Source organism: Gymnoscopelus microlampas (genome assembly GCF_963454915.1).
Source record: "Gymnoscopelus microlampas genome assembly, chromosome: 3".
Taxonomy (NCBI): domain Eukaryota; kingdom Metazoa; phylum Chordata; class Actinopteri; order Myctophiformes; family Myctophidae; genus Gymnoscopelus; species Gymnoscopelus microlampas.
Genome location: NC_139940.1, coordinates 3,191,338 through 3,207,317, shown reverse-complemented (window position 1 = coordinate 3,207,317; position 15,980 = coordinate 3,191,338). Strand labels below are relative to the sequence as shown.

The following is a 15,980-nucleotide window of genomic DNA, read 5'->3' as shown; positions in this document are numbered from 1 at the left end:
CATCATCATCATCATCATCATCAGCTCCCGTCCAGCAGGTGGCAGCAGCACAAACCCGGCGCCCCGGGCTGGGCGGCTTGAGACAGAAAACGCGCCAAAAAAGTGCAGAAGAAGAAGAAGCTCGTCTCTCCATCTGTGTGTCTGTCGGTAGCTCGAGCTGCTCTGTGGTTGGTCTGCTGCTAGCCTAGCCTGTTAGCATGTTAGCCCCCCGTTAGCCCGGCCACACCGAACAGACACAGACCCGTTATAACGTCGTTATTAAACACACACACACACACACACACACTGTGTGACGTGTGTTATGGTCAGACGGGACGCCGCGCCACGCACCGGACGTCAGACCGCGTCTCACAGGTAACGGTTTCCCCGTTCAATCCGGCGACCACTGTGCTAATGCTAATGCTAATGCTAAGTAATGGTTTCCCATTCAAGTAATGGGTTTTCCCCTATTCAATCCGGCGAACCGCTGTGCTAATGCTAATGCTAGCCGATGCTAACGCTAAGTAATGCTAGCAGCAGCTTGTTGTAGCACATTGTGTTTGAACGTTGTTGAGATAAATGTGTGTGTGTGGTTTAAACTCATGTTCCTTCAGTTAAATCAAGTGTTTCTCATACTGTTTCCATGGCAAGGACCACCCTGAATGATATGTATTTTGGCCGCGGACCCCCCCCATCATCTCAAGATGTGTTGTTCCAGGGACCCCCAGAAGCACAGATTTTTGAGTTACAAATGTGAACGCTTTAAATATATATATACAGGTTTTGCACACATTTTCACGAATTTTCTATAGATAGCAGATCTACAAGCAGCCAGATCTGCTATTTTTGAACAGCCAAAAGTATTAAAAAAAAGTGGTTCAAATGATTGTGATGCTATAGTAACACATTTTGCTGGGGAACCCCCTCCCTAAGGACCCCCCCCCTCCCACTTTAAGAACCCGTTTTGGTGTCAGATGTTTAAAAACTAAACATTATTGTTTAGAAACACAAGTCTCTCTCTAGAGACACAGAGAGGCTTTTATAAAGTTGTTATAAATCCATTATTTCATTGCACTAGCTCAGTGGTTTCGCTGAACTTTTTCGTGTCAGGGACCCCCACATTGACACTTATTAGCCCGCGGACCCCTCATTTTGAAAAGATAAGCCAGGGACCCCCCATAAGAGATGAATGTTACGGCCCTTAGCAGTGATTCTCAATCATTTTCAAGGACCCCCCAGTTTAACATGCATTAGGGCTACGGACCCCCATTCAGTGACATTTCCATCTCTGGGACCCAGAGACATTTTATAATGTAACTCTGTCCTTTGTTACACTCTCAGAGTTACAGACCTGTAAGGGTCCATTTGGTTCCATTTGTTACACTCTCAGAGTTACAGGCCCATAAGGGTCCATTTGGTTCCATTTGTTACACTCTCAGAGTTACAGACCCATAAGGGTCCATTTGGTTCCTAACCATCTATCATTTAGCTGGGGACCCCCTGGAACTCCCTCAAGGACCCCCCCCGGACGCCACTTTTGAGAGCCAATGTACTAGCTAATCCGTCGCCCTGTTTAATAAGAGTAATAACACTGCAATAATCTGTCATTATGTATGGAAGTATAGATGGTGCTAACTGGCATATTTAACTACTTAAGCTGACATTTTATATGTGTATTAAATGGTGCATTTATATATAGATTAGATTAGATTAGAATGACAATCTGGCTTCATCCTAATCATCATTGTCACACAACAGGTTCACAGGTGGTGTTTAACTGGGTTTCATCCTTCAAGCTCCACCATTTCCATCCATCATTGAACGTTTTTCAGGAAAGGGAAGAAGAAGAATTAGACCCCCCCCCCCCCCCCCCCCCCCTTACTAAACCAGTGGTTCTCATAAAGTGGGGTCCAGTCCGGCGGGACCCCCAGGGTTCCTTGAGGAGGGGGTTCTAAACGGACCCTAACAGGTCTGTCCGTGTACAATTTAGGCATTTAATCCAGACCGATTTGCAGTAAGCGAGGCAAACGCGAGGTAATGCATCAAATGCATAGAAATGGTCGTCTAGAATCATAGGTAAACCAAGGATCAATAATCTGTACATTGAAACTATACACACTGTAGGATGCCAGGTCAACAAATGAACCTGGAATCTGTCTCTACAACATAACATACTATCTAAATGACTCAGTAACCGAGTGCCGCGCTACGAGCTTGTAGATCTGCTCTTTTTGAAAAATCGTGGAAATGTGTGCAAATCTTTGAATATATATATATATATATATATATATATATATATATATATATATATATATTGTTTTAAAGCGAACATTTTTAACTCCAATCTTTGCTTCCGGGGCTCCCTGGAACATATATTTTTAGATGGGGGTCCGCGGCCAAATACATGTCATTTTGGGGGTCCTTGACATGGGAAAAAAGAACCACTGATATTATGGCGACATAAGTTTTTTCGAAAAACCGTTGAATCGCCCAGAAGCAAAGATTCGAGTTTCGCTTTTGTAACTCAAATCTCAAGATTTGCTAAAAAAGTATGATTTTTCAAAAATAGCAGATCTACAAGCTCTTGGCTATTGGCTATTTTTGAATAGCCAAAAGTGTAAAATAATGCTTAAAAAAAAATGTTTTCAAGATTTTTCTAAAATATCAGATATACAAGCTCATAGCGCGGCACTCGGTGCTGCACTATGAGCTTGTATATCTGATATTTTTGAATAGCAAAAGACATCTAAAGTGACACAGATGCGTTCCAGGTCTAAATGGGTTAATATCGCGTCAAATAAGAACTGTTCCAAAAATAAACAGTTTGACTCTTATGGATATGAAGCATCAACTGACGGTGAGAAAACGATAATGTTACTTCCGCCGAATTAGTTACATTTTCTCCAGAAACAGACCGTATCAAATATAAGGGACTGACTATCATAAACGATACAGAACCTCCTCCCTGACAATATGGCCGAGACAGTTTGTTTATTTTTGGACCACAATTCTTGGGCAACATGGCTCGGCAACACTTACTTCAAATGAACACATTGAACGCCAGAGGTTAATCTCATAATGTACTCACCAGTGCCAAGGTTTTATTGTTTTTTGTTTTTTTTTCATGTCGCCATAGACCCCGCTAAATCCGGTAAAAAAAACGCGCGTTCATTTGGTTCTACGCACACAGGGGATCTGTGTGAAGCGGAGCAGTGAAAACCGCGACCCTATACGTTCCGCCATCTTGAAGTTACAGCGGAGAACGTTAGACCGTGCGACGCCAGGAGAAAAACAACAGCCGAGATAATCGACTTAAAAACCGCATCCCAGACAGGAAGCGGATACGATCGGGGGAAAAAACGGAACCAGTTTAATTCCGTTTCCTGTCCGACTACCGGAACCGGAAATGGATCAATAAAGCTTGAGAACCACTGCCTTAGATCAGGGGTTTTCAACCAGTGGTTCGGGGACCACCAGTGGTCCGGGGACCACCAGTGGTCCTTGGCGGGGTTCCAGGGGGTCCCCAGCCAAATTAATAGTTAGCAACCAAAGTGACCCTTATATGTCTGTAACTCTGAGAGTGTACAAATGGAACCAAATGGACCCTAACGGGTCCATTTGGTTCCATTTGTACACTCTCAGAGTTACATGAACACTGATGATGGTGATACAGTGTAGATTGGGACCCCCAAGAAACAAAAATGGTTGAGTCCCTGGCATATCTTTTCAGATGGTGGTCCGTTGGCTAATATGTGTCAATTTGGGGGTCCTTGACGCAAGAAAGGTTGAAAACCACTGCCTTAGATCAAGGGGGGGTTCGTGTGATTTCTGTGCGACAAAAAAAGTATTATAACTTCTTCTCCCCGTCCGTAGGAAGAAGACACCGCTGAGATCGAGGTCGCCTGGACAGCAGTGAGAAGACCCAGCGGTCGGTCCGGTCCGGTCCGGTCTGGTCGTCGACGTCATGTTCAGCCAGTTCAGCGTGGGAGGCCGACCCAAGTCCTCCCAGAGGCCCCGGGTGGGCCTCACCATGAAGGTGATGAAGGACCAGCCGCAGCTGTGCTTCAGCTGCGAGCAGATGTTCCCCAGCCGCGTGCGCCTGGAGGAGCACTCCTGCCCCGCCGCCGCCTTCATCTGCTCCTGCGGCACCGAGTTCCCCGTCTACGCCGACATGCAGGTACGGGACGGGACGGGGGGCGGTGATCGTTATTATCGCTTTATCGTGAAATTGTCCTTTCCTACATTCACTAGACCCTCCAGAAACATTTGCCGAATTTACCGCATAATCAGCAAAATGGAGCATAATTATGCGGGGGTAATGTTTTTTTCAAAAAGGCCGCATCGCATAATATGCGCTTTGCATCGTATAATATGTGCATCGCATATTTCCACATATTTCGCAACTTTTCGCATATTTAGCATTTTCCGCAACTTTCCGCATATCGCCTATTTTGCGTATTTCCACATATTGAGCAACTTCCCGCAATTTCCCTGCATAAAATTAAAAAAAACCCAGCATATTTCATTGCAAAATCAAGGATTTTAGACCGCATAATCAAGAGTTTTAGCCTGCAAAATCAAGGATCTTTGCCCGTGTTTTTCTTGAGGGTCTAATACACTGGGATCAATTCAACTTTTACCGAGCTGCGTATCCGGTGCCACTTAAACCCTCTAGAATTGGTAAAACGCACTTGTAAAGAACGTACTTGATACAGCCTTTTTTTTTACTCTCTAAAATCTCTTTGCCAAAAATAGCAGATCTACAAGCTGCGACACGTTGTGAGCTTGTAGATCTGCTATTTATGGCAAATGTTTCACCCCAGACTACGGACGCTGGGGTTCAAGTGCTTTAACAAAAAGTGGCATTTTTAATTATCGCGATAATATGGTAAATCGCAGGGGGGCACGGTAGCGCTGTCGCCTCACAGCTAGAAGGTCCTGGGTTCGATTCCCGCCGGGGACGCTGTGGGCGCTGGGGGGGGGGGGGCGTGTTCTCTCCTCCGCGTCATCAGCGCCCATACCCAGGGTTGGTGAAAGGGCCTACTCTGTGTGAAGTTTGCATGTTCTCCCCGTGTCTCCTAGGGTAGTTAATACCCTCACAAAAACATGCAGTAATCCTGGTCACTATAACGCCTCCCCCATGGTCAGCCGGGGCGCCTGATGGAGGGGAAGGGAACTGGTTGGAATAACGTGTTCCTTCCACGCGCTTACGTCCTACCAGGGAACCTCCCCCCCCTGTCAGGTGACAAGAAGCGGCTTGCTAGCTCTCATGCATTGAAGGAGGCATGAGCTCGGCTCTCCCTAGGCTGGCAGAGGGAGTGTAGCGCCCAGGATTACATAGACAATTGGCACTGGGGGGAAAAAATGGGTTACAAAATCGTGGGATAAAAATGTAAAGAAAACAAACATTGTAAATCGCAATTATTTTGGTTCACAAAATAACCGTGTCATGAAAACGTTCACATCGTCCCGTCCCATCATGCAGGACCACAGCGGCACGCACGAGCCGGGCCACCGGGTGCTGGACCACAAGACCATCGTCCACCGGCGCACCGTCACCCAGCACCGCCACGAGGAGCAGCTCCGCAGGCTGGCGGCGCCCGCCGCCCACGCCCAGCCCCACCCCCAGCAGAGCATGCAGAGCATGCAGAGCATGTGGACGCTGCCCCCCAGGGGCCCGGACGAGGCGCTCGCCAACAAGATGCGAGCGCCCTTCATGTTGGCCTCCAAGCTGCACGTCTCCTCCTCCTCCTCCTCGTCCTCCTCGGCGACGGGCGCCAAAGTGAACGCCATGCTGCCGTCGGTGGCGTCCAAGGTGAACGCCATGCTGCCCTCGGCGTCGCACCAAGGGCCCGGCGCACTGCAGCAGCAGCAGCAGGGCCCTCTGCTGTCGACGGCGGGCTCTCCCACCGCAGACCTGTGGACTCTGTATCAGCCGGTGGTCGTGGTGAAGAAGCTGGAGAGCCGCTTCGACAAGGACCTGCGCTTCGTCTGCGGCAAGTGCGAGATGAGGTTCAGGACGCGGCGCGAGCTCACCGCCCACCACAACAGCACCCACATCACGGACAAGGTGTTCGGGTGCATCGGGTGCGGCGTGCTCCTCTCCAGCAAGAAGTCGGTGCCTCGCTACCACCAGTGCAACAACTCCTTCAGCTCCTCCCTCAAGATGAGGCTGATCACGGCCAGGCCGTTCAGCGACAGGAAACAGCCCAACAGAATGAACTTGGCCAACAGGGCGAACAACAATAGTAAAATCGATCTGACCCGGGCGCACAACGCCGCCTCCTCGTACAGGAAGGTCGTGCAGCAGCAGCGGCCGCCGCCCTCCTCCTCCATGTCGCTCCCCAGGCCGCTGCAGTCCAGCGCACGCATGCAGACAGAGTTCATGTTGGCCAACCTGGCCAACAAGGCCACGGAGATGATGATGGCCGGCGCCAACAACAACAACAAAAAGAACGGCTTCACGTGTCAGATCTGCCACATAGATTTCGAGGCGCTGCAGATGCTCCAGAGGCACAAGTGTGCCAAGGCGCGCGAGTTCGTGGAGCAGCAGCTGCAGCTGGGCAAGCTGCCCAACCGCTTCAGGAAACTGACCCAGCCGTCGGCGCCGGTGAAGAGCCCGTCGTACCCCGTGCTGCATCTGAACGGTAACGGTAACAGTAAGTACATGTCGAGCTTTCCGGCCGGCGCCGCCGCCGCGAACATGAAGGCCGCCTTCGCCGCCGCCGCCGCCACCAAGACGGTCGGGCTGGCCGGCCGGACGGAGACGGCGACGGCGGCGGCGGCGGCGGCGGCGCCGCGCCGCTCCCCCACCGGCGAGGGCGGCAAAGCGGACATGGACGACGATGAATGTTTCATAGTGGAAAACGCACCGGTGGCCACGCCCGTGCAGATGTTCCAGGCTTTGAACGCGTCCTTCCATATTGTTCAGATGTAAACAAGCCCCCACGCCCCCCCCCCACCCCCCACCCCCCTCAGAAAAGTGCATAAAGATGACGTAAATTTGACGTTGCATTTTTTTGGGTCTAAATAAATAAACGGGCACAATATGCTTAACAAGCGTTCTCCTAAACAATGTTTGGCCACTTTTGATGCCGTATGAAGGCTTGTGACGGCAAACTCAATATGATATATACCAGGGGTCTTCAACAGGGGGTCCGGGACCCCTAGGGGGGTCCTCAGATTTACTACAGGGGGTCCGCCAAATCTTTGTGTTCTGATTATTTATTTTTTTACCTTAACCACCTAATATCCCTTTTCTGAGGAGAACTTGAGCCAAAAATAGCCGATCTACAAGCTCACAACGCCTCGCGCTGCGAGGCTTTGTGAGCTTGTAGATCGGCTATTTTTGGCAAAGAGGCGTACAGGGGGGGAAAAAGAGCAGAGCAAGAGAACAAAAAAGTTTAATCTGAAACACAATTTTCATACAATATAGAGGAGGGGGGTCCCTGCTTCATCTCTCTCTCAGCTAGGGGGTCCTTGGCCTGAAAACGTTGAAGAGCCCTGATATATATATATACAGTATGTTAGGGCTGCACTATTATGGATAAAGTGATAATCTCAGACTATTTCTGCTTAATGTAACCATGATTATTAATCACAATTATTGGTAAATGATGATTTTTTGTTTTGTTTTTGTGTAATTTAATTTTTTTATCGTTCTGTTAATTGTTTCTCATTGAGCTTATGGGCGTCATAAGCCGTTACATTTACCATATTATTTATATGTAATGGCCTCTGTGATTTTACTGAGCGTGATGGCTGTGAAGATGGTGGTTATTAATACGCTCTTCTGTGAGGCCGAGGAGACCAGCTGACCAAATAAATAAGATGTTTGGACTGAATTGAATAAGAAAAGAAAATGTAAATTTTATTATTATAATATTAATTGTGCAGCCCTACTGTATGTACATATATTTTGGGAGGTTTTTGCTTTATTTAGATAGAATAATAGAGTGACGAGAGAGAGAGAGAGAGAGGGTCTGTCAAATGTTCTCCAGCCAAGAACTGAATTGATCCAGGATTAAGGTTCTCAAAGAACCTTAAGCCTGATTTATACTTGGTTGCACGTCGGTGTTTGCGTGCCATGAATAGCAGATCTACAAGCTCACAAGGGCTTGTAGATCTGCTATTGACCAAGCACGACACACCGGCACGCAACTACGGGTGTCTCAAGGCTGTGTTCACACGGTCATCTCAAATCAGAGGTTTGGCCTAATCCCAGAATGGAATCAAAGTGTTTTTTTTTTTATCAAACTGCATAGAACCAACACGACTCCCCTATGTCAGTGGTTCTCAAACTTTTTCATGTCAAGGACCCCAAAATTGACACTTATTAGCCCGCGGACCCCCATTTGAAAAGATAAGCCAGGGACCCCCATAAGAGAAGATTTTTACGGCTCTCTTGCAGTGATTCTCAAGCATTTTAACTTCAAAGGACCCCCACTTTGACATCCATTAGGCTACGGACCCCCATTTAATGGCATTTCTATCTCTGGGACCCCAATTCATATCGTAAAATCAATGTTCATTTAACTCTGAGAGTGTCCAAATGGAACCAAATGGACCCAAAGGGTCCATTTGGTTCCTATCCATCATTTAGCTGGGTACCCCCTGGAACCCCCTCAAGTACCCCTGGGGGTCCCCGGAACCCACTTTGAGAACCAATGCCCTATGTGGATAGGAAATCAGACGTGGGGCCGGTTTTGTGGGGCCGCCTGAGTCTGAACAAGGCTTAACTCACAGTTATGGGGGGGGGGGGGACCTTGAAATTACAAAAGTTTTGAGAACCACAGATCGTAGTCGTTGTGTTCATCTGACTTTGTCCTGCCCAGGAGATGTGCCCCCAACAAACCTTTATAATCGTAGAGCGATGTGGTGAATTGCCCAACAACAAACTGTTATCGTTTGGTAACCCGTTTCCTTCTTGTATTTGTACAGTGCACAAGTCAAATCTATGTACATAGTTTAAAAAACACACACACTAGGTTTGCATAGATACGTATTGTAGGGATTTAATTGTTTTTTTTTTTTTGTAAATGTGCTTCTTTTTTTACATTGGTTCGTATGGTGTGAGGTTGACCACAATGCCTTGTGTGTTCCTACCAGCTTTGTCAGGATTTCAAGTAAGAAAATAAAAGCTATATTTTCAGGACGGCGCGTGTGTGTGTATGTAATGATGATGATGATGATAATGCAGCAGAATATGTCATTATGTAAATTGACATTACTCTTTAACCCATTGAGACCTGAAGCCGATTCTACATGTCTCCTAAATCCCAACAGTTTTCTGAAAAAAACGTATGTTTCTATATCAGCGGTGCTCAATCTTTTTCACGTCAAGGACCCCCAAAATTATTTGTATTTGGGCGCGGACCCCCAGAAGCAAAGATTTGAGTTAAAAATGTTCGCTTTAAAAGTATTTATATTCAAAGATTTGCACACATTTTCAAGATTTTTCAAAAATAGCAGATCTACAAGCTCGTAGCGCGGCACTCGGTGCCGCGCTATGAGCTTGTAGATCTGCTATTTTTGAATAGCCCAAAGTGTAAAATGATGCTTTTTAGCTCAAATCTAAAAATGACACAGTTCCAGGTCTTAATGGGTTAAAGGTAGGGCAAGTGATATTTTAGGTTAAAACCAAATGATTTTGTTAAGGGCAAAGCACTACGTCTATATTCTGATAATCATTGCTATATAGAGTGTTGAGTAACACGGGGTCTCTCTCCATCTCTTTACTAAACAGAAAAAAACATTTTCAGGTGGGCTGCTAATTCCAGCCAATCAGGAGAGAGTACCCATTGATCAGGTTCAACATGATAAGTGTTGCGGTTAAAATGTTGTTTGCTCACTTATTATGTCTCATCTCTTACAATTGTACTTCTCTCCTGATTGGATATAATTGGTATCCCGACCGGAAAATGCATTTTCTCTTTAACTTGAGAGCTGGAGAGACATGGGAGAACCCCTGTTACTGAACAAACACTATATACAATGATTACTATCAGACCATAGAGCTATTTTACACTTAAAAAGAAAATGTCACTTATCCTACCTTACCTTAAAAGCAATATTGCTGTCATGCATTTTATCAATTTCTTTTTTTACTTTTAAGGGTTCGGTTCACTGTGTACTACATGTAGGCTACAGTAAAATGTGAGATTAATGTCAGATTATGGGACATAACCACCAATCCACTCTGATTTTACTTGATTTAGACTATAATAATCATATTTCATTGTGAAAATGCACTGATCTATTAGGTTTAAAGGTAGGGTAAGTGATTTTCTTTGGTTAAAATAAGTGTGAATAGTACTCATTGCTATAGAGTGTTTGTTCAGTAAAAGGAGTCTCCTTGTCTCTCCAGCTCTTTATTAAACAGAAAATGCATTTTTGTTTCAGTTCCCTTTCCAATTTTATCCAACCAGGACAGAGAACTCAATCAGGATACAGATTAAACAAGTGAAATTGGAAGTGATGACACTAAGAAATGAGCAGACACAATTGGAACTGGAACACTATACAAATGAAGCTTAAAAATTGGTACTTTCTCCTGATTGGCTGAGATTTTGACGCCTACCGAAAAATGTATTTTCTGTTTATTAAAGAGCTGGAGAGACGGGGAGACTCCTGTTACTGAACAAACACTCTATAGCAATGATTACTATCGCAATATAGTGCTTTAACCTTTTAACAAAATACTTTTTGTTTTAACCCAAAAATATCACTTACCCTACCTTTAATAAGTAATAACTTTAATGTGGTTTAATCATTTTCAAACCCCTGTCTTCACTGCTCAGCTCTCTGAGGATGTTGCAGATTATAAAAGCTACATTATGGCTGAGCTCATCTCACATGGCAGTCACACTACCACCACATGACCAGCAGGGAGCAGTCATGTAGCACATCAACAGCTACTATGTGTCCATTCGACTGGGATGGGTACAGTGACGGTTGTAAAAGTACTTACATGTTTTACTTAAGTAAAAGTATCAACATACTGCAATGTAGAAATACTCTGTTTGAATCTGCCAATGCTTTGTCAATGCAAATGCGTGGATTCACGCAAGAGCAGATTTTTCCGCTTGTCGCGCAGACCTTGCGTTTATCCGCTCTACACGAAGAAGCATAAAACTGCTGGAGGCAGGAGCTGATTTTCCCCCTCTGTCCAATCGGGTGAGTCGAAGGCGGACCGTCCCAAGACTCAGGAAGCAACATGGTGCTCTCAGTGGACCAACTGGTTGTAGCTGTTGCATCTCACCCAGTACTTTATGATTTGTGCACTTGGGGTTCGTACATCTACATACACATTCAGATTTAAAATATAAAGTGCTTACCCTATGGCCACAGATTTTACAATCATGTACGGGCCCTCAGAAGTACCCGTATCTTCCGTATTGTTCAATAAAAAGCATTTTAATCGATTGGTGGCCATTTTCCCATAGAGTTATGATGTACCAACAGTGCAATACACCTCTCAACCGCTAGGGTCGCGCAGTTGAAAGCATACGGAGAAAATGACCACTGATTGGATTAAAATGCTTTTTATTGAACAATACGGAAGATACGGATACATACTTATGAGGACCCGTACATGATTGTAACATCCGTGGCCATGGGGTAAGTACTTTATATTTTAAATCTGAATGTGTATGTAGATGTACGAACCCCAAGTGTGAAAGTGCACAGACATTTTTTTGTCTAGTGACTAGTGTCTAGTGGCGGTGCGGGCTACGGGGACGGTCTTTAATGTGAGTGACAGGTGCATCACAGCGTTTTTTTAGAATCCGCTGGCTGCAAAAAACTGTGGCCGCGCACAACCTGCGTTTAACAGCGGCCAGCCAACTTTTGGTGAGAGCGCGCCCTTACAAGTAAAAGTCTGGAATTCAAAATGTACTCGAGTTAAAGTAAGTATTGGTGTCAAAAATGTACTTAAAGTACCAAAAGTAAAAGTAGTCGTTGTGCAGTGTGTCCCTGTCCCATTTCAGAAGTTCAAACTGTATGAACAATCTTTTGAAAATAGCAGATCTACAAGCTCACAATGCGACGCATTGTGAGCTTGTAGATCGGCTATTTTCAAATGGCCAAAATGTATATAGGGCTGAAGTGGATAGTGTGTTTAGTAATAATGATCAAAATCTACAAAGTAACTAGTAATTAAAGTTTTCAAATAATTATATTGGAGTAAAAAGTACATGAGATGTAGTGGAGTATAAGTATAAGTAAAAGTACTGGAAATTGGAAATACTCCAGTAAAGTAAAAAAATATCTCAAAATTGTACGTAAGTACAGTACTTGAGTAAATGTACTAGTTACTTTACAACACTGTAACAAAAAAAAAGCATTCCGAGGCTACTGGATGGGTAACGTGCAGCCAGAGCTGTTTTCACTTTTCACTTTTCACACTTTGCTTTATTTGCATACATATACATATACATACATACATACATACATACATACATACAGACATAAAATGAAAGACAACACCCACGTGATTAATTAATTGCATGTCAAACAGACTTTTTAGTGTGCTGGGTTTTTTGGACCCTAGAAAAAATGGTATTTCACTTAAGAACACTTCTGGGCCTGGAGTCATTTTAAGATCTATACTCTGGCTTTAGTGTCTGATCAAATGAACATTAAATATTGAATTAAGCTACTTAAACACTGTCTGGGGTCAGGGTGCATTCAAAAGCCAATGGCACAACATTATTTTTTCAGATGGGTGCCAATAGGCTATAATTCACAATATTACAATTCATAATTTGGGGGTCCCTGACATGAAAATGTTTGAGAGCCACAATGCAGCATTGGTTCCGGGGGACCCAGCGAGGGGCCTTGAGGGGGTCCCAGGGGGTCCCCAGCAAAATGTGATTTTACCTGTACGTCTTTTAACAAAATCTAATCAAATGGACCAAATGTAGCATCAGAATCAGTAACATAGGGTTACTGATTTTGATGCTACATTTACTCGTTCGACTAGTTCGACTATTCATAAAATAACAGATCTACAATTGCGTTGTGCGCTTGTAGATCTGCTATTTTGAAGAGAATCTTGATGAGAAAAAAGTTGACATTTTTGAATGATTTCGATTATTGTCATTTTAAACAGAAATATGGGGTCTACCCTGGGTGGTCAGTAGGAACACAGTGAGGACATGAGGACACTAGGTGGTCAGTAGGAACACAGTGAGGACATGAGGACACTAGGTGGTCAGTAGGAACACAGTGAGGACATGAGGACACTAGGTGGTCAGTAGGAACACAGTGAGGACATGAGGACACTAGGTGGTCAGTAGGAACACAGTGAGGACATGAGGACACTAGGTGGTCAGTAGGAACACAGTGAGGACATGAGGACACTAGGTGGTCAGTAGGAACACAGTGAGGACACTAGCTGGAGCACTCATCCAATGTCATTTCCACTATGAATGCACCTTGTGGGACGTTGGCACCTCAAAGGCATTAAAAACAAAACTGCAGAACCTCTCAAAACAAACTGGTCAGGTTACTACGAGGCCTTACACCCAGAACTCACATAAACCCCTGCTCATGATGTTATAGGGTGGGATGGCTCAGCGTAGAGGACAGAGACAGTACAGCTGGGCCTGGTCTACAAGATACTCGTTAAAAGAGGGATACCCATGTACCTGTCAGACTACTTCAACAATGTAAAAGACACACACACATTCCGTTCTACTGCTATCATATGATATGCCACCAGGATGTGGAATGTCCTGCCATGTCATAAAAAAGTGTGACTCCTCACACTCCTTCAAAACTGCTCTAAAAGAGCATCTACAGGTGTCTGCAAAGTGTAACTGGCCCCTGTAGAAAAGTCTAAGCTTTATCAGCAGATTTTTTTTATTTTTATTACAATGTTTTGCATATTATTGTCCTTGAGCACCCACCACCACCACTACTGCACTGCATGTTGTAGCAGCGCAGCGTTGGGGGGGGGGGGCACCACAGGGCACCACAGACATAATGCATGTAGTAGCAGCGCAGCAGAGCTTGTATTAAAATAAGGGGGGTGGGACCAGTGGACCACTAAAGCATTGGTTCTCAAAGTGGGGTCCGGGGACCCCCAGGGGGTAATGATAGTTAGGAACCAAACGGATCCTGGTCTGTAACTCTGAGAGTAACAAATGTAACATTTGTACGGGTCCATTTGGTTCCATTTATTACACTCTCAGAGTTACAATAACATTGATTTTACAATACAAATTGGGGTCCCAGAGATATAAATGCCATTAAATGGGGGTCCGTAGCCTAATGATGCATGTCAAACTGGGGGTCCTTGTAATTAAAATGGTTGAGAATCACTGCTAGAGCCGTACAAATCTTCTGTTATGGGGGTCCCTGGCATATCTTTTCAAATGGGGGTCCGTGGGCTAAATAACTGACAATTTGGGGGTCCTTGACATGAAAAAGTTTGAGAACCACTGCACTACAGACATAATGCATGTAGTGGCAGCGCAGCGGGGTTTGTATTGAAATAAGGGGGGTGGGACCAGACTCAGTGGTGGAAAAAGTACTCAAATTCTTTACTTAAGTAAAAGTACCAATACTGCAATATAAAAAGTCGGAAATAAAAAAATTACTTGAGTAAAAGTACAAAATGTACTTAAAGTACCAAAAGTAAAAGTACTAAATATTTGAAAATAGCCGATCTACAAGCTCACAACGCGTCGCGACGCGTTGTGAGCTTGTAGATCTGCTATTTTCAAATAGCCTAGGTATAAAATAGGGTTAAAGTGGTTAATGTATGTTTCATAATGTAATAATGTATATCTGCAAAGTAACTAGTAACTACAGTTTTCATATAATTGTAGTGGAGTAAAAGTACAATATTTGCCTCTGAGATGTAGTGGAGTAGAAGTGAAAGTATTGGAAATTGGAAATACTCAAGTAAAGTACAAATACCTCAAAATTGTACTTAAGTACAGTACTTAAGTAAATGCACTTAGTTACTTTCCACCACTGACCACTACAGACATAGTGCATGTAGTAGCAGCGCAGCGGGGTTTGCATTGAAGTGAATGGAGGGGGGTGGGCTCTGCCTCTGCGCGGCTACTACAGACATGCTGCATGCATTGCATTAGCCTGCTGGCTAACCGAGCAGCAGCACTTCTTCTTCTTACACAACAAACACACCATCGTCTCTAACATGGAGCCCATTGTATTATAAACTATACATGGATCACATGAAGAGACTGCAGACAGGCTGTCTGGTGAGTGTCTGCGATCTGTTACTGATTTATGATTATGGAAAAAGCCCAGAATGTGTGTGTGTGTGTGTGTGTGTGTGTGTGTGTGTGTGTGTGTGTGTGTGTGTGTGTGTGTGTGTGTGTGTGTGTGTGTGTGTGTGTGTGTGTGTGGGATCAGAATAACGTGCAGAGAGTGATCTGGCCTTCATGTCTGCTGTCTGTCTGTCTGTCTGTCTGCAGGCTGACTGCATTGTTATGATGATGTCTGTCTGCATGTCATTCACTACAACATGTCACTATGTTACTGTATTCACCATGAGAGGCTGAATACTGTGTGTTTTTAAAGGGGAAACCGGTTGTTAAATGAATTAGACACGTGCACGACTTTCCGCAGGGACCTGCAGGCAGCGTGCACGATCAGCACCCATTCATATCATAAGCATTAATAATAATAATAATAATAATAATACGCACATAAACAACGCGGTTATATCATCACTGCAGCAGTGTTGCAGACAGTGAGTGAAGACACACTGGTTACACTGTAGCTGTTTGTTGTGTTGACTGACTGATACAATGTACACACACACACACACACACACACACACACACACACACACACACACACACACACACACACACACACACACACACACACACACACACACAGATACATTACACTGCTGGCTACATTCCAGGTGTTCATCTGTACTGTAACGTGTGTGCATTTAGGTACATAAGGTCTTTTATTGTTTTAGTGTAATGTCAGGCCAGGTAAAGCAGTGATTTCTC

The 15,980-nt window shown here is 44.7% G+C and overlaps 1 protein-coding gene across 1 annotated transcript; it reads left to right on the top strand.

Moving 5' to 3' along the window:
- The first annotated feature begins 169 nt into the window (after positions 1–169).
- LOC311042823 (uncharacterized protein) lies at positions 170–7,249 on the top strand. Its single transcript, XM_084053845.1, has 3 exons — positions 170–354; positions 3,853–4,156; positions 5,465–7,249. The coding sequence occupies exons 2-3, from the start codon at positions 3,944–3,946 to the stop codon at positions 6,914–6,916; spliced, it is 1,665 nt and encodes a 554-aa protein (XP_083909971.1). The 5' UTR covers positions 170–354; positions 3,853–3,943; the 3' UTR covers positions 6,917–7,249.
- The last annotated feature ends 8,731 nt before the right edge of the window (positions 7,250–15,980 follow it).